The sequence below is a fragment of the Bombyx mandarina genome, chromosome 01 (assembly GCF_030267445.1).
Source record: "Bombyx mandarina strain Sakado chromosome 01, ASM3026744v2".
Lineage (NCBI taxonomy): Eukaryota > Metazoa > Arthropoda > Insecta > Lepidoptera > Bombycidae > Bombyx > Bombyx mandarina.
In genome coordinates, this window is record NC_143208.1 from 1,573,841 (window position 1) to 1,597,596 (window position 23,756).

The 23,756-nt window shown below is 35.4% G+C and overlaps 1 protein-coding gene across 2 annotated transcripts in view; it reads right to left on the bottom strand.

Moving 5' to 3' along the window:
• The window catches only part of LOC114245917 (uncharacterized), a 93,341-nt gene that overhangs the window by 14,258 nt on the left and 55,327 nt on the right, over nt 1–23,756 (bottom strand). Inside the window, exons 10-15 of one of the 2 annotated variants that reach the window (XM_089740379.1) lie at nt 18,013–23,604; nt 16,394–17,461; nt 11,866–15,879; nt 9,269–11,293; nt 7,285–7,677; nt 49–6,786 (exon numbers count right to left, since the gene is read on the bottom strand). In XM_089740379.1, coding sequence (XP_089596505.1) covers nt 49–6,786; nt 7,285–7,677; nt 9,269–11,293; nt 11,866–15,879; nt 16,394–17,461; nt 18,013–23,604 — 19,830 coding nt within the window. The remainder of the gene's footprint in view (nt 1–48; nt 6,787–7,284; nt 7,678–9,268; nt 11,294–11,865; nt 15,880–16,393; nt 17,462–18,012; nt 23,605–23,756) is intronic. The other variant, XM_089740375.1, reaches the window with a different exon arrangement.

Genomic DNA, 23,756 nt, shown 5'->3' on the forward strand with positions numbered 1-23,756 from the left:
ATTAAAATCGACAATTTTATTTAAAAACAAAAAATTAATACTCATTACCACGAATGGATCGTGTAAACGTAGGTGGAATGGGAGATGCTTCAAAACTTGGATACACCTTTAAATTGGCAGATGTAGAGATGGCTCCATTTTCATTTTCAACAGTACAACTATACTCTGCCGAGTCACTGGGAACAGCATTCAGAACTTCCAAAGTTATCAACCCATCAACTAATTTCTTTCTGTATTTTAGTTTGTTATCCAAAAGTACTCCATTCCTGTACCATGTCACTGTCGGATCAGATGATGAAATGACGCTGCAGGTTAGTTTTACTCGAGAGCCTTCCACCGCTGTTCTGTCAGTTAGGAAGGTAGAAAATACAGGTTTTCTCGTAGAATTTCGCGAGAGAGTACGCTTTTCGGAAATCACACTCCTGGCCTCACTGAAAGCTTTAGATCTATGGCGCATATCTGGACGTCTTTCTGTTGGTTCACTACTTCTACTAGACTCAAGGGGCAGTGGTGGCACTGAAGATCTTAATTGAGCGTCAAGGTTAATAGTTTGCGCCTTATAAATTGTTGCATTTTTATTCAAACTCGAATAATCTTTGTCGACACAATAACGATTTTCGAAAGACCTTTCACGATATTTAGATGGTTTCGCAAACTCCATAGAGAAATCCCTGTGACTGTGATCGACAAATCTATGCTTATCCCAATCGTTGGTTTTAGTATGAGATGGTCCAGGCTCATATTGATATTCCTTAATGTAATGTTCGTTATCATTGAAACGAGATGAATTTTTTTCTTGATTATAGCTTGCTTCGTATTTTCTTTTGACATCGCCATTTCTATCAGTTTTGTGAGCATTTTTCTTGATAGCTCCATATTTGCTCTCCTGGTACATAACATTATCATAATCCAGTACCGAATTGTCTTGGTTGTCAATGCTAAGTTTAAATCGAGTTTCATCATTTTCAATTTGTTCTTTTGACTCTACTTTACGAACTTTCTCATATCCAAGATGACTTTGTATTTTTTCTCCTAGTTCTGACTTTCTTGCTGCTTCCATATTTTCCATAGAAATATAAGCTTTATCATCATTCCTCTTAGTAACCATTCCAATTTTTGTTTTTTCCTTGTCCATTTCATAATTTTCCTTAATTTGTTGAGCCACATTCTCGCTGCCTTTTATTTCGTTATCTGTTTTATTATCTTTCTCGTCCATTTCTGCCTTCTGGTTAGCAAGTGGAGCTTCCTCTTCTTTGTATTTTTCTCCATCTTTGACCTCTGCTTTCTTATTATCAGCTCCTGCTTTCTCCTTAGCGTTACCTGCTTCCTGTCCCCTGTATTTGTCTTCAAATCCACTTTTCCGTCTTTTTTTATCTGCTACTACATTCTCTTTAGCTAGCTGAGCTTCGTCGTCTTTTCCAACCTTTATTTTGTCTGCTCTTGGTTTTTTCTGATCCTCTTCTGTTCTTGCTTTGGCTATAAGATCTTCTTCATCTGTACGTTTTACTTCCTCTTCGAGCTCTGCTTTTTTCTTTCCTATTTCTGCTTTTCCTCTGGAAAGACAAGATTCTTCTTCTTTACGTTTTTCTTCATCTTCGACCTCTGTTCTTTTCTGGTCTGTTTCCACCTTTTCTTTAGCCAGAGGAGTTTGTTCTCCGTTTTTCTTCTTTGTTTTCTCAAGATTTGCTTTTTTCTTGTCTGCTTTCGCCTTCTCCTTGGCGAGACAAACTTCCTCTTCTTTACTTTTTTCTTGTTCTTCCAGCTCTAATCTCTTCTTATCTGCTTTCGCCTTCTCCTTGGCCAGACGAGATTCCTCTTCACTACGTTTTTCTTGTTCTTCCAGCTCTAATCTCTTTTTGTCTGCTTCCGCCTTTTCCTTGGCCAGACGAGCTTCCTCTTCATTACGTTTTTCTTGTTCTTCCAACTCTACTCTTTTCTTATCTGCTTCCGCCTTTTCCTTGGCAAGACGAGATTCCTCTTCATTACGTTTTTCTTGTTCTTCCAGCTCTAATCTCTTCTTGTCTGCTATCGTCTTTTCCTTCGCAAGGCGAGCTTCTTCTTCTGTACGTTTTTCTTCATCTTCGACCTCTGTTCTTTTCGGGTCTGTTTCCACCTTTTCTTTAGCCAGAGGAGTTTGTTCTCCTTTTTTCTTCTTTGTTTTCTCAAGATTTGCTTTTTTCTTGTCTGCTTTCGCCTTCTCCTTGGCGAGACGAGCTTCCTCTTCATTACGTTTTTCTTGTTCTTCCAGCTCTAATCTTTTCTTATCTGCTTCCGCCTTATCCTTGGCCAGCCGAGCTTCCTCTTTACTCCGTTTTTCTTGTTCTTCCAACTCTACTCGTTTCTTGTCTGCTTCCGCCTTTTCCTTGGCAAGACGAGATTCTTCTTCACTACGTTTTTCTTGTTCTTCCTGCTCTAATCTCTTTTTGTCTGCTTCCGCCTTCTCCTTGGCCAGACGAGCTTCCTCTTCAATAAGTTTTTCTTGTTTTTCCAACTCTACTCGTTTCTTGTCTGCTTCCGCCTTTTCCTTGGCCAGACGAGCTTCCTCTTCATTACGTTTTTCTTGTTTTTCCAACTCTACTCGTTTCTTGTCTGCTTCCGCCTTTTCCTTGGCAAGACGAGATTCTTCTTCACTACGTTTTTCTTGTTCTTCCTGCTCTAATCTCTTTTTGTCTGCTTCCGCCTTCTCCTTGGCCAGACGAGCTTCCTCTTCATTACGTTTTTCTTGTTCTTCCAGCTCTAACCTCTTTTTGTCTGCTTCCGCTTTCTCCTTGGCCAGACGAGCTTCCTCTTCAATAAGTTTTTCTTGTTTTTCCAACTCTACTCGTTTCTTGTCTGCTTCCGCCTTTTCCTTGGCAAGACGAGATTCTTCTTCACTACGTTTTTCTTGTTCTTCCTGCTCTAATCTCTTTTTGTCTGCTTCCGCCTTCTCCTTGGCCAGACGAGCTTCCTCTTCAATAAGTTTTTCTTGTTTTTCTAACTCTACTCGTTTCTTGTCTGCTTCCGCCTTTTCCTTGGCCAGACGAGCTTCCTCTTCATTACGTTTTTCTTGTTCTTCCAGCTCTAACCTCTTTTTGTCTGCTTCCGCCTTCTCCTTGGCCAGACGAGCTTCCTTTTCATTACGTTTTTCTTGTTCTTCCAGCTCTAACCTCTTTTTGTTGTCTGCTTCCGCTTTCTCCTTGGCCAGACGAGCTTCCTCTTCAATAAGTTTTTCTTGTTTTTCCAACTCTACTCGTTTCTTGTCTGCTTCCGCCTTTTCCTTGGCAAGACGAGATTCTTCTTCACTACGTTTTTCTTGTTCTTCCTGCTCTAATCTCTTTTTGTCTGCTTCCGCCTTCTCCTTGGCCAGACGAGCTTCCTCTTCAATTAGTTTTTCTTGTTTTTCCAACTCTACTCGTTTCTTGTCTGCTTCCGCCTTTTCCTTGGCAAGACGAGATTCTTCTTCACTACGTTTTTCTTGTTCTTCCAGTTCTAATCTCTTCTTGTCTGCTTCCGCCTTCTCCTTAGCCAGACGAGCTTCCTCTTCACTAAGTTTTTCTTGTTTTTCCAACTCTACTCTTTTCTCGTCTGCTTCCGCCTTCTTCGTGGTAAGCAGAGATTCCTCTTCACTACCTTTATTTTGTTCTTCCAACTCTACTTGTTTCTTGTCCGCTTCCGACTTTTCCTTGGTAAGACGAGACTCTTCTTCACTACGTTTTTTTTGTTCTTCCAGCTCTAAGCTCTTCTTGTCTGCTTCCGTCTTTTCCTTCACAAGGCGAGCTTTTTCTTCTATACGTTTTTCTTCCTCTTCGAGCTCTGCTTCTTTTCTTTCTCTGGAAAGAAGAGTTTCTTTTTCTTTATGTTTCTCTTCATCTTCGACCTCTGTTCTTTTCTGGTCTGTTTCCACCTTTTCTTTAGCTAGACGAGATTGTTCTCCTTTTTTCTTCTTTGTTTTTTCAAGTTTTGCTTTTTTCTTGTCTTCTTCTGTCTTTTCCGTGGCCAGATGAGCTTCCTCTTCCTTGCGTTTTTCTTCGAGGTCGAGTTCTTCTCTTTTCTTGTCTGCTTCTACCTTCTCGTTGGCACGAAAAGATTCTTCCTCTTTTGATTTCTCTTGTTCTTCCAGCTCTAATTTCTTTTTGCCAGCTTCCGCCTTCTCCTTCGCAAGTCGATATTCTTCTTCACTACGTTTTTCTTGTTCTTCCAGCTCGGCTCTTTTCTTCTCTACTTCTGCCTTCTCGTTGGCAAGAGGAGATTCCTCTTCATTAGGTATCTCCAGTTTTTCCAGCTCTACTCTTTTCTCGTCTGCTTTCGCCTTCTCCTTGGCAAGCAGAGATTCCTCTTCACTACCTTTCTTTTGTTCTTCCAACTCTACTTGTTTCTTGTCTGCTTCCGACTTGTCCTTGGTAAGACGAGATTCTTCTTCAGTACGTTTTTCTGGTTCTGCCAGCTCTAATCTCTTCTTGTCTGCTTCCGCCTTTTCCTTGGCCAGACGAGCTTCCTCTTCACTCCGTTTTTCTTGTTCGTCCAACTCTGCTCTTTTCTTGTCTGCTTCCTCTTTCTCCTTGGCAAGAAGAGATACCTCTTCACCAGGTTTTTCTTCGTCTTCAAGTTCTGCTCTTTTCTTGTCTGCTTTTGATTTCTCCTTAATAAGATGAGCTGTTTCTCCTTTTTGTTGATCTTCTCCTAATTCTGTTTTATTGTTATCATCCTTTATCGTTCTTTTGACTAGGAGAATGTTTTCTGCGTTTGGTTTGTCGTCGTCTGCAACCTCTGGTATTTCCTGTTTTTCTTCTTCTTTGAACTCTGTTATTTTTTGGTCCTGTTTTGTTTTCTCCTTAGCTGTATAACTGTTCTCTTCATTGCTTTTATTTCCTTGCTCTTCTTGAATATTTTTACTATCAGCCTCTGCCTTTTTCCTGTCAGTGGATACTTCTAGTTTTCGATTTTCTTCTTCTTTATTTGCAAGTTCTCTTTCGTCGACTTGCTCTTGTTCAAGTTTCACCGGTAAGATAGTGGTCTCAGTTTTTTCTTCAATCGCAGAAGCATTTTTTTCATTTAGTTCCATTTCTATTTGGTCCTTAACAAAGTCAACCTCCTGTTTATTCTGTTTTTCTACTTTTCCGATTTCTGTATCCGCCTTGTTTTGTTTTTTATTCTCCTTAACCAGGTAATGACCATCTTCGTTTTGTATCTCCTCATCAGTAGGTTTAGCCTTCTGTTCCTTAATTTCTGTCATATCAGCATAGGAGGTAGTTGCTTCCTGATTTTGATTTTTATCACTAGATTTATCGAATTTAGGAAATTGCTCCTCACTTTGTTCGTCTAAAGCAGTTAAACTGAAACATTTCTTACGATCTTTTGCACCAACTTCCTCATTACCAAACTTTTCAATCGTCACGTCCAAATCTTTTGAATCGGTTTGAGACGTTTCCTGAATATTTTCCTTTACCAACTCATTTGTTTGGTCTGTTTGTTTTTGTTCTGTAATAGTTTCCATTTCTATAGCTTCTGTGAAAAATTCGTCCTCTTTCGATACGGACATATTTCGTACCGTTTGGTCATTCTTCAATTGTAATGTATTATCCTTAATTTCAACTTCATTAGATTCCTGATCGATACATTTTGTAAATTTAGCTAGCATCAGTTCTGTAGCCTGTAAAACTTGAGGTGCTATTTCACAGAACATTGGGATCTTTTCTTTTACTTCAAGACTTGTTTGAATTTCAATTTTTTTTAAATATTTAGTAACAATATCCAGAGCTCCCGACATCTTTTCTTTATTGTTACAAGATGCCAACTTCTCATGATCAATTATTATCTCGTTTATATTATTTTTCAAATCTTCCAATATGATTTTCGTAAAAGCAGCATCACTAGGTAGTCTAGCAGTCTTATCAAGGCTTATATAAAATTTGATATCCTCGAAATGGTTCAGAACATTACGTAAAGTTTTAGAAAATCTTTTCCATTTGGTTTGATTATCTTCAGAATCAATTTCACTTATAATTCTTGTATTCTTTATTGACTTTAAAAGGTTATCGGTCGGTTTACCATAATTTTCAAACATGTACTGTTTTTGTATACTAGAAATAGTTCCTCTCATATTAGAAATACTTCCATAGACGGAATGTACGGCAGTCAAAATATTTTCACGGATATCAGTAGGTATATTAATTTCGCTTTCGATATCTTTTTCTAATGTAAATACTTTTTCCTCAACTTCATCAAGACTCCGTAAGGCATCTATACCACGTTCAACCAACGTTTCTGCGTCAATCAAAAATGTTATTCTAAGTACTTTAATTTTATCTTTGAGCTTTCCCAGTTCTGATACAATCTTATGAAGATTACCTTTTTCTGGGGCCTTGATGGTGGACACATCTTCCAAAAGCTCGACTGTTTGATTAACGTCTTCGGAACATTTTTTTAGTATTTGATGATCTTTGATCTCTTTTATCGTGGAGCTTTCGTTTAAGAGACTAACTTTAGATTCATTCATATTATTAACAAGTAAGTTTAAGGTCGCACACGCTTCCTGCAAAAGTTCAGGAGGGCTTTCTTCATTGATCTGAAGTTGGACACTTCTCACACTGCACTCTAAATCCTCAAGAGTTTCATTGAGGGTGTCAACTGCAGAACAATCATAGTCACGTTTGAGCTTAATGATGACTGTCTGTACTTCGTCTAAGGTATCTCTAAGTTTCTCATTGTTTTCATGACTTTTTTCAGAAAGTAAAACATTTGTTTTATCACTGACGTCTTGCAACAAGTTTTTGAGTCTTTTCATCGAATCCGTTTCTGATGTTCGCACTAAAAATTATAAATATTTTTAAAGAAATTGTAACTAAAATATTTCTTACTAAACGGATATAACTATTTTTTTATCTCAAAGTTATGTGAGCAGAAGATATTTTCAAAGATTTTCTCAGTACCTATTTTGGCTTTTAATGAAAAAAAGAATGCCTTTGAAACCATTCATTATTATCATATTTTTTGTTGTGTAGTACTTTATTAATTTTGTTCATCGTCAATACTGTTGTCTATTTAACTGTAGTTCCAACTGTAACTACAACGTAAACATAAGTTGTCTAAGATATATTTTACAAACACTATCTACTACACTACTACTATTGAGCTACAAAGATAAATTCTAAAGAACTTAACGCTACGATCCAGAATAAAATCACCTCACGTGAAATCGTGAGGTGATTTTAATGCTAGTCCATAAATACTTCAATACCAACTAAAATTTGAAATTTGATCTTATGCCGCTAGAACTGCGATGTATTGGAAATTGCTCAAACTAACCATTCTCTGAAACTTCCTCTGATCCAACTTCTGAGGAAACAGCTTCTAAGTCTTTTTGAAGATGTGTTATCACTTCTGAGAGTTTCTGCAAATTGTCAGATTTGATTTCTGAAGTTAGCCTTTGGGCGCGTTCCAAAGTTACATTGTGCAAAATACAAAGACCTTCTTGCAATTTTTTTTGAAGAAGTGACTTGTGTGTTTTTACATTTTGGAGTGGTACAGATTCTGCAGCAAGAGCATTCTCTGACTTAACTAAACATTCATGTAATTCTTTTGCCGTATCTAGAATTTCTTTTAGTTCTTCAACGTTCGTTAAATCTGATATTTGCTGAACCACATCGGATACTTCATCAAAGATAAATTGCTCCAGGTGTACTATAAGAAAACTTTGATCTGAAATGAAATTTACATATATTAGTGCCAAGAAATTTTATGAAGCATAAGCTTAGTAAATTAGTTTTGTCAAAGATATAATAGTATAATTGGCCGTCGGAAAATTATTGGGTTGTTACGGATTTTAACGTAGCATACATTTAGTACCTACTTCTATTGGATATACGTATTATATCCTATGTAGTAAGTTCGGTAATTATAATTTAATTTAAAGTTCTAATAAAAAGTATGAAAAGAAATAATTATAGTTCTATTATTTCTGTAACTAAGGTAATATGAAATAGTTTTCGCTAAGTATTAGTTACCGTCTAAGGCATGCAACAGAAAGGTAAAGGACGCAATTGAAGACACAGAAGAAAGTTTTGAGAACTAATAAATAACTAGAACCACTTTTACGGTTTAATCTCGCTTTTCTTATTTTCATTACCTTATAGCTGACGTTTCTTATTCTGGACAAATGCCTATGTGCACGTAACAGTAAAAACCGCAACTCGAAACACGACTCGCAAAAACCGAATAAAATACTCATAAATATTAGAACTGAGCATTTTAGAAACTCTTTTGTTGTAAAATTATGAGAAATTATAATTAGATATTTTAATTGTCTATTTCCGGACGTACAAATATAAACTCGTATTATTTTAAAAATGTTTAGGCGGTATTAATTATGAAACAAACAAGCGAGGATAACGAAATTGTGTAATCGCGAAGACCGACGGCCGAGAAAACTAACTTTTATGTATCTACCAAGATTTTGCGCACAGTGTGGCTACCTCATTAGTCTAACCACTGTTAGTGACCCTTTTTTAGGGTATATATTGCCATGAGACCCCCATGCGATTCACTGTCGGAATATCTCTAATACAATATTTGGTACGGGGTCTGGTTCTACTTGTTGTTGTTTCGTATGGTACCATAACGCAGAAGAAAATTGAAGCTTAAAGCCGTTGTAAGCGGAATGCTTAATTATGAGCAATAATCGAAAATAACAGACGAAAAATAAGAAAACATAAGATAAAAATCATTAAAACCATCCAAAATCCCAGCGCAACTCAATGAAGACTGAATATAAACGGTATTAAAATTTGATTGATGGGTTATGCATTAAAGTCATTAAACGAAACTAAAAACTACTTAACTACTTAAAAGCTTTATTATATCGGAAATATTTATTTTCAAAAATTAAAACGAGCATGATGGAAATATTAATCTCCTCGACACGCATGTTTGCTTCTTGGCAATCTATTGAATGTGTAATAAATACATTGAATAAAATGTGTCGTGTTAATGTTTTTTTACTTAATATTAAAGAGAAGATAGGAGCACATATTATTAAGTTAATAACAACTATTAAGAAAATTAATGCAAATCTGCATAGATTAGCTGTGTATTTATTTCAGCGAGAAAATTTTGCTAATATTACTAAGAGATTTGTGTTGCATAATATTATTGTTTTTAATGTTGAGTATTTCATTTTTATAAAAGCATTATGGGTTAAAAGTTTACTGCGAAACCAATCGCGTTGTTTACTGCACCGAGCTCTTGTTATGCATTACAGGAGCGCAAAAATCCAGATTGAAATAAGAATTACCGGTATTAAATGCAACCGTATTCTGAGTATTTTCCAAAGATTGTCCTTCTGATATTGTCGTTTTATTGTTCGTTTGAACCAAAGTTTTTTCATCTTGTTGGTTGATTGGTTTTTCTAGCGTAAAATTATCAGTATTGCTACTAAAATTGGGTATAAGTAAATTAGTCGAGGCGTGTTTTTCCAATTCTAACGCTTCATTATATTTATCTTTTTCAATAACCTCAATCTCTTCGCTCAGACCTTCTGTACAAAGTTCTTTAGACAAATCTTCATTTCCTCTTTTGAATTCTTGTTCTTTACTTATTCTAACTGCCTCATCAAATGGTTCCGCATTTTCAATTACTTGGATAATTTGAGGAACAGGCGCTACAACCTCCTGTGGATCTAATAAAGAAAGATCTTTGTGCAGTTCAATCTCCTCACTAGCTATCACTTCTTTAGGACATTCGACGTTTATATCCTTGTTATTATCTATTTTTTCAGTATGTCCATTAGTAAGCTCCCCAATTATTTCTGTTGTAGGTTTCGAGTCATTTTTATTAAAAATTACAATTTCATTTTCATTTACAACAACATTTCGACATTGGACTTTTTCACTCAATTGATCTACAACTTTTTCCGTTGCATTTGATTTTTCCATAATATTATCGTTAATAATAGCATTCTGAAAAATTACAAATTGCGGTTCATTTATCATAGCTATTTTTTCAGAATTTTTTTGCTCTAAATCATTATCTAGGTTCGCAAGCTCATGAAATACTGTCAAATGTGATGTTAAAAAATGTTTCAGAACTGGCACTGGTACTGTTTCTATTTTTGCTTCTATTAAGTTGGGAAATTGATCTTTTTTAGTGGATGATTTACAGTCTGGAGCTACATTATGTTCATCGGAATGATTCATTTCCCTAGGGTTGGTATTTACTTCTTTTAGTGTAGATATTTCTTCAGAATATTCAGGATATTTAGTTTTCAAATTATTAATTTCATAGCATAATTCGAGTTCTTCCAGCGCTATCACTTCTATAACGTGGGTATTTAACATTTCACTATTAAATTTATCTCGTTCGGGTGACGACTTTTCAAAGTCTTCTATGACCTTTTCCGAAAATAAATTTCTTTGAATAAGGTCAATTCCTTTTTCTGAAGTATCAAGGCATGTTCCTGATAAATTTGGTTCATGATTAAGTTCACCTTCTACACCATTTGTAGTATTTCTTTCCAAAACTTGTTCCGGTGTTTGTTCTAGATTTATGACAGAATTTTCTTGTGTTGATTTTATTTTTTCTGTGGGACTCGACTGAAAATGATCTTCTATTTCTTTGTCTTTTTCATTACATCTTATGACTTCTCCTTCGTAAGCTTCCACAAATTTATTAATTTCTACTTCCGATACATTTTGAGAATAATTTTTACCTTTTATCTTGGATTCTTTTTCCACAACATTTTCTACCTGAATATTTTTGGCCAAAATCTTCACGTATGCATCGTTTTCTAATGAATTGACTGTAGTATCGTTTTCCCTAAGATTACTTGAGAGAGTCGTTTTGAAGTCTTGAACAGCTAATCCTAAGAACGAAGGATTTTCACACTCAACTTCCTTCCCCGAGTCTACTCTCAAATTTAATTCATCGTCTGAATGAGTAGACTGTCCTATATCTAGATCATGGTGGGCTACACGTGCCATACTTAATGCAGGTATCAACAATGATATATCTTGAATAATGAAATTTTGTATGTCGGTTATATTAGTTAAAACTTCATTCTCGGCCAAAGGAATTTTATCTTTATTTTCAAGAATATCATGTAGAGATTCTCTCGTGGCAGAATCTAAATGATGCAGTAAATTTACAGAATATTCACTTGTAGGTAAAACAGAATTCCCACCTACAGCTACAGACTCAGAATAGCATTTTGCAATATTTATTGATTGGTTTAATTTGTTTACATTGAAAACTGAAAATAGTTCCTGTGTTGCTTTTACTACGCTATCATTCAGGTATCGATTGATGTGTTGTTTTAGTGTTTCTGAAAATGTAAATAAAATATAGAACTGGATTTAAAACACGTATGTTAAAAATTTATTACTTCTTACGACTTCTGAATTTTCCAAAACTTTACCAATATTCACGTAATCAGGAAAGACTACGAAATCACTTAAAAAAAAATTATTCGAAGATTGAGCTAATTAACTACTTCTGAAAAATATTTATTCTATGCAAAAATAATAAGGAATCACCAAGGGAATAACAAGTCGACGGTCCTGAAGTATATGACGCTGTGTTATACTATGTACGTGAGATTACCTTGTTTCCCTGACCGGGTTAGTTATGGTACAAATGTGTATTTTGAATTATGCCTATAACTCGGAGAAACTTTAGAAAATATCATATTATTTATTTCATCTCACTAGTGACAGAGAATGGTACGAGTATTTTATCTCATGTCTTGAAATTGGATTTTTGGAGTTACTTTATCACAACTATAAGTTCCGGTAATTATTCGAGACCCATATAAATCGTAGGTTTTAGAGGGTTTTAGAATTTTAAAATAGCCAAAAAATGTAGATAAATAAGAAAGATTAATCCAAAAAATCATACCATTTATTTCTGAGGCACTCGCAAGCTTATCTTCGACGCTGTCCAAAACATCTGGGCTTAATAAAATATCTGCACTCTCCAATTCGAAATACGGTACCATTGCATTTTCAGAAGCAGCTTCGACTGAGACAATTTTTACAACCTCTGCATTGTCGAACGATTCCATTAAAATAACTACATTCCCGGTGTCTTCAGGAGGAATCGCTTCTATTCTACTTCCAAACTCCTCAATAGGTTCCATTTTGTCTATTACTACAGGTTCGGTTATTTGAACATAGTATTGTTCTTCACACGCAATAAGCGCACTTGGCTTTGGAGCATCATCAGTAGGGATATTTGACATTACATCGTCAGTAGTGTTTAACGTTTCTTCCACAGCCGTGATTGGGGCTTGTTGTTCTGACGAAACAACATTTTCTGCTGCAAAATTTTCATTAACTTGGTTTTGCTTTAAATCAGTTTCAAAGGCACTCTCGATTTGGAGATTTGACATTGAAGGAATATTTTGAATTGTTAGGGAATCAGAGGCATCATGGCTAAAATCTTCAGTTAATATTTCTGTGGTTTCTAATACTGTGACTACCTGTGAATTAATTGCTTCTGTTGGTACATTTTCAGCAGCTGCAGATTTTAGTTCTAAGTCGGGAGCTTGATATTCGTTAAGTTGTTCGACAACCGTCTCTTCCGTTATTTCACAGATTACAGCTTGGCACTTGTCTTCTACAACGTCGCTGTTATTCCCATCCTTCAATATTTCGAAAGACTCAAGTACTGTTTTAAGTGACGACTCAGGAGTTTCATCAGTAGTTAACTGTTCCGTACAAGGTTCGTCACTAATTTCAGATACTACACCTTGTGATTCCATGATTACTTGTCTTGCTTTATTTGAAGATTCTTCTTCTATATTAACAGTTTCAACAATGTCGTTCTGAACGTTTTCGTCTAACTCACAAGTCGTTTCTATAGCCGAAACGACTGTTGATTCAAGTGCTTCTCTAACAGGAGCGTCAGTACTCTGAAAATATTTGAACGTCTCTAAAGAACTGTCTTCACCACTTGTTATCTGTTTATCAAGGTTTTCTTCGATTATTTCACACACAATGCCTTGTGATTGCATGGTTTCTTGATTCAATTCAATCGAAGATGCTGCTTCGAATTCTTCGACGTCATTAACATCGCTTGCCAAGCTTTCTGTACAATCAATAGTTGCGACTGTTAATGATTCAACAGCTATCGTTTGTGGAATATTTTCAACAACTAAAGGTTGTGTACTTAAATGCTCTAGTTGGTCGTTGTTTAATTGTTTTAAGCATAATTCCTCACATTTTACATTTTCGGTTAGTTGCATCTCAACTGTCACTTGTTCAGTTTTTAATAGTTTTTCTTGGTTTGTAACAGTGCTATTTACGTCGCTAGTAATATTTTCAGCTAATGTGGTAGATATAGTTTTCAATGGTGTACCTATCAATGACTCAACGACATTGTCGTATATTATTTCATCAATAGTTGAGGGTAGTAACTTTACATCCACAACCTCTTCAACCTCTATTTGTTCCCTTGTCATATCTTGAGTTGTTTCACATATAACCTTTGATACCATTTCTTTTTCTGCTTCAGCTGCAATTTCGTCTTCAACTTTTGTGATTTCGGCAGTATTGTCACTCTTTGCTTCTGTGGTTTCATTTTTTGTAACTAGTAATGAAGTAGCAGCTCCAGTTAGTGGGATTTCCATAGCATCCAGAGGTTCCTTTTTCATAGAGTCTATAGCTTCAACTGGTTGCTGCCCAGAAGGTACTACTTGCTGTTCATAAACTACTTCATAAATAGCTGCTCGCGGTTCTACAATTATTTGCTTCGTTTCAATGGATAAAAGTTCTACTAGATCACCATCATTGCCAGAACGTTCTAACGGTAGTCCTAAGGTTTCTAATGCTGTGGTTTCCGATGTCACAACGGTTTCTCGAACTATGTTTTCAGCAGTTTGAGAATTAGAACTTTCAGCTTGGTCTTTTTTTAATTGTTCCGATACTAGTTCTGGAATTACTTCACTGGCTACTCTTTGTGATTCTACAGTTGACTCCGTCGTTTCTGCGGATACTGCTTGTTCTATTTTTAAAGATTCGCACATTTCGTTTTCGAGGTTGGAATTTAGTGTTTGTATAGTTTCAAGACCTGTCACAAGTGGTAAATTGACTTCTGCTGTTAAATCTTCTTTAGCCAATTGTTGCTCTTTCGTAAATTTGATTTCATCGCTTATTAAATGTTCTACCAGTATTTCTTGGCTTACGTCACTGACAATGCCCTGTGATTTTGTAAAGTCTGATGACATTTGATTTAATTCAGTTATAGATTCTTTTCTTTGTTTTTCAGTTTCTCCGACGTTCATAGAAGTTGTGTCATTTGGCGTCTCAGTAATTTTACCGGTAGTAATCAAAGGTGACTCAACTGTTTCTATCGTGGTGCTCTCTTCAATCATCTTTTGGCTTTTACTATCGGCAACAGTTTGTAATTCTTCTACAAGCTTTGATTTTATTTCAGGTTCGCCAGCGATTTTGACGAGGTCAACGGATGTGTCATCCATTGGCGTTTCTGTGGTTTTTTGGACTGTGACTAATGATGATTTCAAAGCTTCTGATAACGTATTTTCTTCAGCAGCTAATAGTTGTCCTTCTAATAGTTTTACTTCGCTGGTTGGCAAATTTTCCACAATCATGTCTTGGCTCACGTCATCGATAGTATCTTGTAGTTCTACAACTTTTTGTTTCGATCCAGTTGTATCTTCCCCTAGTTGTTGTTCATTTTCAGCTAGGTCTCTCTGAGGAATGTTTTTTAGCGCTTCAGTGCTTTTTACAGCTTTATCTATTTCCAACAACGAATCATCTACTAATAAGTTTATATTCGTTGGCATGTCATCTGACTCTAAAGATGTAGGCTGATTTTTTTTAAGGTGTTCAAAATTGGCGTTGTCCTGTTTTGAGATTGAAGTATCAATTATTTCGATATTCACTTCATCATTCTTAATAGGGCAAACATTTTCTCCCATCAAATTTTCTGTAGTCTCATGTGTAGTTCCCGCTAATGTTTCAAATGCTTCTTTTTCTTCCATTTCCAAATTCATAACATCAGGTACCTGCCTTAGCGATGTGCCACCTAAAATAACACTACTGTCTAGACGTTCAGGCTCAACTTCTGTGCTATGTGCCGTTTGAATTGAATAATCGTCTTCATTTAAGGGAAGATCAATAGTGTCACAGCTGATGTTACTAGATACATTTTCTATTACTCCAACATCAGATGACTCCACTACTTCAGTTACACTATCGGTTACTTGTAGATCTGTTGATTTGACATCATTAAAATCTTCTTTTACCTCAATAGACTGAGCTGCTTCGATTAAAAACAAATTATCTGTAATTTTTCTTACTACAGACTTTATTTCTGCAGTGTCGATTGTTTCGTGTTTTTCTTCTGATAATAAATCTGTAGAGGTTTCTTCTAACGAAACAATGTTTTGTGCTGTTTCAACTTCTTGTAATGGTGTTTTAGTTTCGAAGATCTTATCAATTTCTTCAGGTGAATTTAAGTCTTGCTCTACAACATTAGCTTTTTGTACAGACTCTTTAACAGAACTTTCAGATGTGTTTTGATTAGATTGTATAGCTTCCATCACTTGTGTTAAATCATCACACAAATTATGAACTATTTCAGATATAACCTTCAATTTATCTTTGGTTAGGTGAGGAACCATTACTTCTAAACTCTCAAGTTCTTGATTGTAAAGAACTAAAAGGGCCATTTTTAGTTGTGATGCCAAATATACTGGACTTTCTGGGTTTGGCTCTGTTTCAATGTTAGGCTTGATTACCGACTCTGATATTCTTATACTTTTTTGTAGCTGTTTAGCTAAATCCACAGATTGCATCAGTTCATGTAAATTAGCTGAACAAGAAAATTCATCAACTATTTCGATAATATTTTCATTAACATATTCGTCCAAATGCTCTACTAGCTTAGCTGAAAAAAAAAAGGGTTTTTGGTACGATTAGAAATTGGAAAAATATCGAAACGTAATTTATTTAACTAAATTACTTCAAGTCGTCATCGACTAAAGGATTAGATGCTCTGTACTTTCGTACTGGGCGATGCGACGAATTATTAGGGGTAACGTGTCTTGTGAGAGACAGCACGAATAGGTACAACCAGCCTGCCCATTTATGCCAGTAAGCAGTAATATGTTTCAGTTTCAAGGGTGTGGTAGCAATAGTGCTGTAAAACTGAGACATTCTTGTCTTGATGTCTATGAGCTCCGGTAGCCACTTCGGCTTATTTTTTCTGTGCTGAAACAATCATGCACATCCATGAAGTTAGAACCTAAAACTTCAACCTGATTTCGCAAATTAGCTGATTAGGTAAGTAACATTAGGTTAAATATAAATTCGTATATACCTATGAAAATGATTAATAAATTTAAATGAATGACAATTAGAAAAAAACAGTTCCCTCAATTGTTTACATTAAAGAAGCTTACCATAGAACGGTTGACATTTATCTAATTGAGCGATCTCCGGCATTACTATAGTGACATCATCTTTCTGTAAGTCTATTTTTTCATCAGTTACTAAGCCAGTCTTAGGATTTACAGATCCTTCTAAATCATCCAAAGAACTAGCAGGCACAGAACAAACTAGAACTGGTTCCACAATATCCAACTCATTATCAGGCATATTAGTTGATGCTGAGTCTGCTGAGAATGTTTGATTAGATGCTAACTCCTCTGCATTTAACACGTTATAAACTTCAGGAGGCCCTTGTTCAAAAATTAATTGGGCTTCTTCTGATATGCTAAATGATTTTATATCATCTTTTATAAGACCATCCTGGGTTTTTTTAGTTACTCCAGCGATATCCATATTTGTTTCCATCTGTGCTACTGCCACTTCTTGGGTGACAGTTACTAAATTTTCATTTATAACACCCTCATTAGAAGATACATCTTCTAATAATAGTGTTATGTTAACTTCTTCAGGTTCAACAGTTACTTTACTTAATTCTTTTGGTTTGGGTTGGATTGGTGGGTCTGCCGTATTTTCAAACATATTCCCGTTTGCAACAATAGAAACCAATTTATCGCCTTGAGCTGACTCAGGTACTAGTCTATTCTCTGTGCTTATGGTTTCCAACGATTTAGCAACTTCATCGAGCACATAGGGCGGAGCTTGTATAGAAATATGTACGCCAGTCACAGCCATTAAGTCTGCTTGTAGCTGGGCTGTTACTCTTGCTACTCTTTCAAAGATTTCTGTGCTTAATTCTGGTACCATTTCTTGGGCACTATCGAAAACTTGTACTTGTAAAGCCGATACAGCCTTTTGCAGTTTATGTGCTAGCCGTGCTTGTTCGATCAAAATTTCTTCCTTTATAGATTCAGCAACTTCGTCGTTGATCATATCTGAGGTCACAAAAGTCTCACGTAGATCTTTTGCCATTTCGATCGTCTCCTTCAAGTCTTCAATTTTAATAACAGCAGAAATTTCTTCGACTATTTCAATTAACTCTATATATTGATTGATATGTTGAACGAGCTGTTCTGTACTTCCTGTAATTAGATCTTTTGGTTATTAGTGTTTTTTGGGTATTTAGTTTTAGTGATAAGAGATTGAATTGAATTGATATAATTAAAGTTATATTACTATTTCGCATTACAAATATTAATAACATCATTATAGCACATGAAAGTTTGTGGTGTAATAAAATTGAAACGATGATAATTATCGGACACTAAATCGATTACCACCTTCACAATTACTAATTATATCATAGGCCAAAATATCAGGTTTACTCAATGCATAATATTATGTAATTGTAAACCGATCAAAAATACACGCTGCATATTTTCAATTTCAATCTCATTCTGTCCTTCCGATTGTCTGTCATTATATTTTTACCAATGCAATGAAGATAAAAAATTTAAAGATTTAATTTTACATTCATTTATATCAATAATTTTGAAGTATTATATTAAACCTACTTCATTGATAATTACTCTATCCATAGCATTTTCCAATGAATCTATATCTACTAATAATTATACATTTTAATAGTAACAAAAAGTAGCAAAATGACATTGTAAATTAAAGCTAATCTCACCTTTAGGTATTTTATCTTTCACATCTGTAATTACATTTTCTGATGCAACTAAAACATGTAAAGATTTTTCTACATCTTGTATTTGCTTTGTTACGTCTTTGATGTCCTGGGCTGCAGGTTGATTTTTTAACGCCTTAATACTATCTTGTATGGCATGTAAATCCTTATCCACCTCAAAAATTAAAGCAACATCCTTATCAGAAACATTAACAGTTTCGAGTTCTAGTTTTGCTGATATTTTTTTGTGAACATCAGATATAGTTTGAACTATAGATTCTGCAGAGTCAATATCAAGTGAAATTGAATCTTCTTGCACACCTGATAAAACTACTTCTTGAACGTGAATTAGTTGTGTATGAAGATTCTGCAGCGGTTCTACCATTTCCATTAATGCAGCTTTAATATCCAATGCTTCATCATTTGTATCACATTCAATTTTTTGCTTAGTTTCTCCTAAGCTCTCTTGTAATATATCCACACAATTAGACAGGCAATGCATTATTATTAATACTTTGCCAGCATCAGTAGCATCTTTATAATCTTGGTGTTTTTCAAGGCACGTTAAAATTTTCTTGAAAATAACTTTCTTGTCATTATCTTCTTGTACCACTATTTCGTCTTCTACAAATCTAAAGAAATCGTCCATTGTTCTCACCAATTTATTTTCTTCATTATTGACATTGCATAAATCAAGATTCTTTAATTCCATTATGATTTTATCTTTGATATTTTCGGCGTTGGGTTTGACTGCATCAACAAAATTGTCTAACTTTGCAACAAGATTAGCCATTTTATCAAAGTGATTTCGGTGACTTAAATACTTTAGATTAACAATTGGAGATTTAAACAAGAGCTCAGACTGTGATTCTACAATTTTTATTAAAGACTGTCGTACAGTTGCCAAACAATCATCGCTATGAATCAAAAAACTCTCGATGCATTGGTTTACATCATCAGACAGCTGCAGTTCATTTGTTTTAGTCTTAAAACCTTGAATAGTACTTTGAATGTTACAAAACTCTTGCACTAATCTAATAATTTTTTTGGGGCTCATGCTTTTATTCAAGAGACAGCGTAATATGGTAAATTCGTTCTTACAAGTCGTAAAAAAATCTTCAACAATCATCAAGTCCGCCATAGGGGTATCTTCGCCAGCGTCTTTTATTATACGTACCGCAGTTTCAACAATTTCACTAATGTGCACAAGAGATTCTATTTCAACTTCTTTTGCTATTTGCGGTGAAGCACATGATGACAATTCAGAAGCTCGTGATAAATCCACAAAATCGTATTCTTCCAATACAGCAATATTATGTTCGACTTCCTCAATAGTGTGTATGAAAGATGCCTCATTAGGTAAAGCTTCTGAAGAGTTCGGTGTAAACCTCAAAATTTCTTCCTGAACACCAGCCACTCTGGCGTATAATTCTTCGCTTAAATATCTCACTTGTTCAATTTTTATGCCTTCTGTTACATCGGTAGCAATTAAGATCTCGTTGACTACATCGTCTAACACTTGAACCTCGGGAATTTGATTGGTCGAGCTTTGATTAATTGACTTGAGCATTATTTTTAAATGTTGACACGCTTCTCTTAACTTATTTACTGAGCTCGAAATTTCAATGGACTGTTTAGTAAATTCCAAAGCTGGCAAAATAGCCTGCATGCATTTATCTAAATGCTCTTTAAAAGCGTTAATTTTGTTTAAAACGGAATGTATATTATCCGTAGGTAACTCTAATATATTTTCATAAATTGGAATGTTGTTTGGGTCCACTACGGATAAACTATGTTGAAGAACTTGCATAGGTTCTGCCATAGCTGCTAATTTAGAAGCATTAATTGATTGCAAACCTTCTAACACAATTGGTTGCAAAACTTCTTCTATTCCAGAATGAAGATCACTCAGACCCAGAGTTACAGATTTGAGACTGGAATAGTCGCTTATTTCAGAAAGCGTGTCGATAGCATCAATGATTTCTGGACTTTGTAAAATTGTCAAATGTTCATTCAAAACATGCAAAGCTTGAGCTATGGATGATTTTGGTTGTTCGTCATAAAATGATCCTAGAGTTTGTTCTGTTGTAGCAAATTCAGCAGTGGGAAGTACCAATTGGTCGGCCGGAGCTGTCTCAGCAGTAGTTTTAATTCCAGAAATATCTTCTAATGTTGACATATCATCAACTACTTCTATTGCATGATCTTGAATCATCACAACACAGCTCTGTAAGCTTTGAATAATGCTTGCTATATCCACACTAATTTCATATGGACTCAGATCAGGACCAAACTGAGAAATTACGTCTTGCTGTATAACCTCCAAAGTTCTAAATAATTCTTGTAATGGTTCCGCTATAGCAGTTACAATTTCGTTTGATTCTTTCAAGCTTTCAATATTTTCAATTATAGTCTGATTAAGAACTATAACATTGTGGTTCAGCTCAGAGAGAGGAATCGCAAACTTTTCAGAAAATGACTTTTCTGAGATATCCGAGACGTAAGCTTCTTTCTGAATTCCGCCAACGCATGCTGATGCAATGTTTTGTTTCAGCTCTTCTAATATTGGACAAATTTTTTGTAGAGTTGGTGTAATGTTCTCCTTTAGAGATGACGTAGTTTCTAATAATTTCACTTGATTAATAGCTGCGACCGTTTGATTTACATGTTCAACTATTATTTCAACTTTTGTCGAGTCAAGTATTGGAGCTTGTATATCTTGAAAATTATCATATTGTATTTCTGTTGTAAATTCCTGAGCTTGATTAATTGTCTCCTGTATTCCAATAAGTATATCAGTTATATTTGTTACTACACAACAATTTAATTCTGAATCAAAGATGTTTTTGATAAATTGATTTTGTATAATTTTAAGAGTGTTGCTTAAGCTTGCAAGGCTTAGAATATTGTCCGTGTCCATATCTCTTATACAAGAATTAATGCGTCTTATACCATCGCAAATCTCGATCATCGATAAGTACTTGTTAGCATTATTACTTTCGATCACCTTCTCCAAGGCTTTGGTAAGATTTTTGTGAAAAGAATTCATGTTGCCTTGGACTTGTGGCATGGTGTCCAGTGTAGGTAGATTTTTCTCCAACGAAATAAGTGTCTCTGCCATTTTTTGAAGTGCTTCCAATTTATTCTCATTTTGCAATACATCAAAAGCACCTATATTATTTTCCACTTTATTAATGTATGATGAAATAAAGGTTAAGTTTTCTTTAATTGACGACAAAACTTTATTCAACTGAATTTTGTCTTCAGCTTTTATTTCTGTTGACATTTTTTCGAATGAGCTTCGAAGTTGAAGAACAGGTTCCATAACATTTTCAATTATTTCGGTGTTATATTTATTCAAAGATGTTGCACATTCTAGTACAGAAAGTGATTCTATTTGCTCCAATGCACTTTGGAGATCCTGTATCGATGCTGACATGTCGTTTAAAATGACTTCGCTGTTATTAACTTGGGAAATATCTACGATCTTTCCACTTTCAGCACTGTCAACAATGTACAGCAAAGACCTTAATGGACCTTTGAGTTCAAAAAGAGCTTTTTGAGTGTCTGTTAAATGCTTAGATTCTACTGTCGATTCAAGTTTTACCTCAGTTGCTTCGTTTAGCAGATTATTAGTCTTAATCGATTCTGTAGAAAAATTTACAACCGTAGATATTTCATTTGATACTACGTCAAGTTTATTACACACATTTTCACTTAGTAATAAATATTCTTTCTTTTCAGTGGCATTTATTTCGGAAACAAGGTTCTGAATTGCAATACCACATTTTTCCATGATGGAAACGCAAGTTTTCTTGACTAGTGTTCGATTGTCACTTTCAACATCTATACACTTTTCTATGATCGTAAGAGTTTGTTGCAATACTTTCATTGGCTTAGGAAGTCTACAGAACAGAGTACGCTGTACTTCAATAGTTTCTGAAGCGGATTCTTGAATGGTCTCAGTTATGCTATGAATTTCAGAAAGTGTATTTATTAAGCTACTTATTATTTCCAAACTCTTTGAAGCGGTTGCAGCAGAAGCCATAAGCTCTGACTTGATGATGATTTCTTTTTCAATTTTTTCAATATCATTGATCACTTTATTGAGGGATGTACTAACGTTTGTCATGGATACTCTAAACTCTTCATTCGTCATTACTTGTTTTCCCTCCATTTCAGTTTCAGTCGCAATGATCGTTTGCTCTTTATTTAAGTCATCTTTAAATTTATCAACAGATTTCTCGCTACCGTTAGATCCGTGGCTACTCCTTCTTTCGCGTTTTGTTTTCCTTGCAGAAGTTTTGACATCACTCTCAGTTGATTTTTGCATGTCATCTCTCAAAAGAATCGTCTTAGTTAGATCAGAGGATTCATGGCCGTCTTCTCCACTAGGCTTAGAAGATTTGGATTTTGGTTTTCCGGAACTGTGAGCACTGGCAAAACTTTGTAATTCACTTTCCGACATCACCTGCGTGTCGTCATCTTTCTTTTCTTCAGACAATGATTGCTCTCTAGACAAACTAAAATAATCCTCTCCACTTTTTTGAGAATCTGATTTCTTTCTGCCTAATGTTAATGGGATATCTACTTTCTCTTCAGATAAAAGAGCCATTGTCTTTTCTAAATAGTCTTCACCTGCTATGTCAATTTCTTGATCCAATGATAACTGCGGAAGACCGTTTTCATCTGCGATGGAAATATCTTCAACATCAGCTTCAGTTCTGAGGTCTTCTTCTGGAGACGCAAAATATTCAGGAGAAACATCAATGACTAGGGCTTCCATTAGTAAATTTCCCGATGTAGAAGTTTCTTTGACAAATCGCAGAGGTGGTAATTCAACCACGTTATGCTCAGTTACGTTTTCTGATAACTGATCGGCGTACATTTCCACTATTTGTAATGCTTCTTCTTCGGTCAGATCTGGTGTTTCGTATAAGGAAACCGACACTTCTTTCCCATCAAAGGAGAAAGATACTTCTCCTTTGTCATCGAGAGTAATGTCTCCAACTGGAGTATCATACATTTGCGATGTTCGTTCTTCGTGTATAGTGCTCAAAGATAAGTTTCTTTGCAGAGCCTGTTCTTCGGCTTTCTTTTTTTCTTTAGCTTTCATAGACTCCTCGAATCCAAGCAATGAGGCAGAACTGGCGGCTACTCCCATGCAATTAGAGGCTTCACAAGTATAGGTTCCAAGGCTACAGGTTCCATCCTGTCCTGATATAATTCTGTGTATGTCACCAGGTTTTAATTCTTCGCCGTCCTTGTACCACTTAAGAACTGGTTGGGGAACACCAATTACTTTACACTCGAGATTTACAGCGCCTTCATCAGATAAAATGGCTTGCAAATTTTCTAGAAACCTAGGTTTTTTATAATGTCTCGGTATTATAAGTTTGAGAAAGCACGAGGTAACGCTTTGTCCGAACTCGTTGAAAGCGACGCACTTCCACTCAGCCTGGTCAAGGAACTCAAGAGCTTGGATGTCAAGGAAGAAGACGCCGCGCTCTTCTTTGCCGAGGTGGCAGCGCGAAGACTCGTCCACTGGCTGGTCGTCACGGTACCACAATAGAGAAGGTTCAGGCGGAATTGCAACTGAAAAAAACACCTTTTTTACTATTGAAACACTCCACAATTCTACTACTTTGTTCTTTATTGGTATACTAGCGGCCCGCTCCAGCTCCGCTCGGATTTTAACAAAAATTTGAACGATATTTGATGTAGTTTAATTTTTTTAAATATTGCGA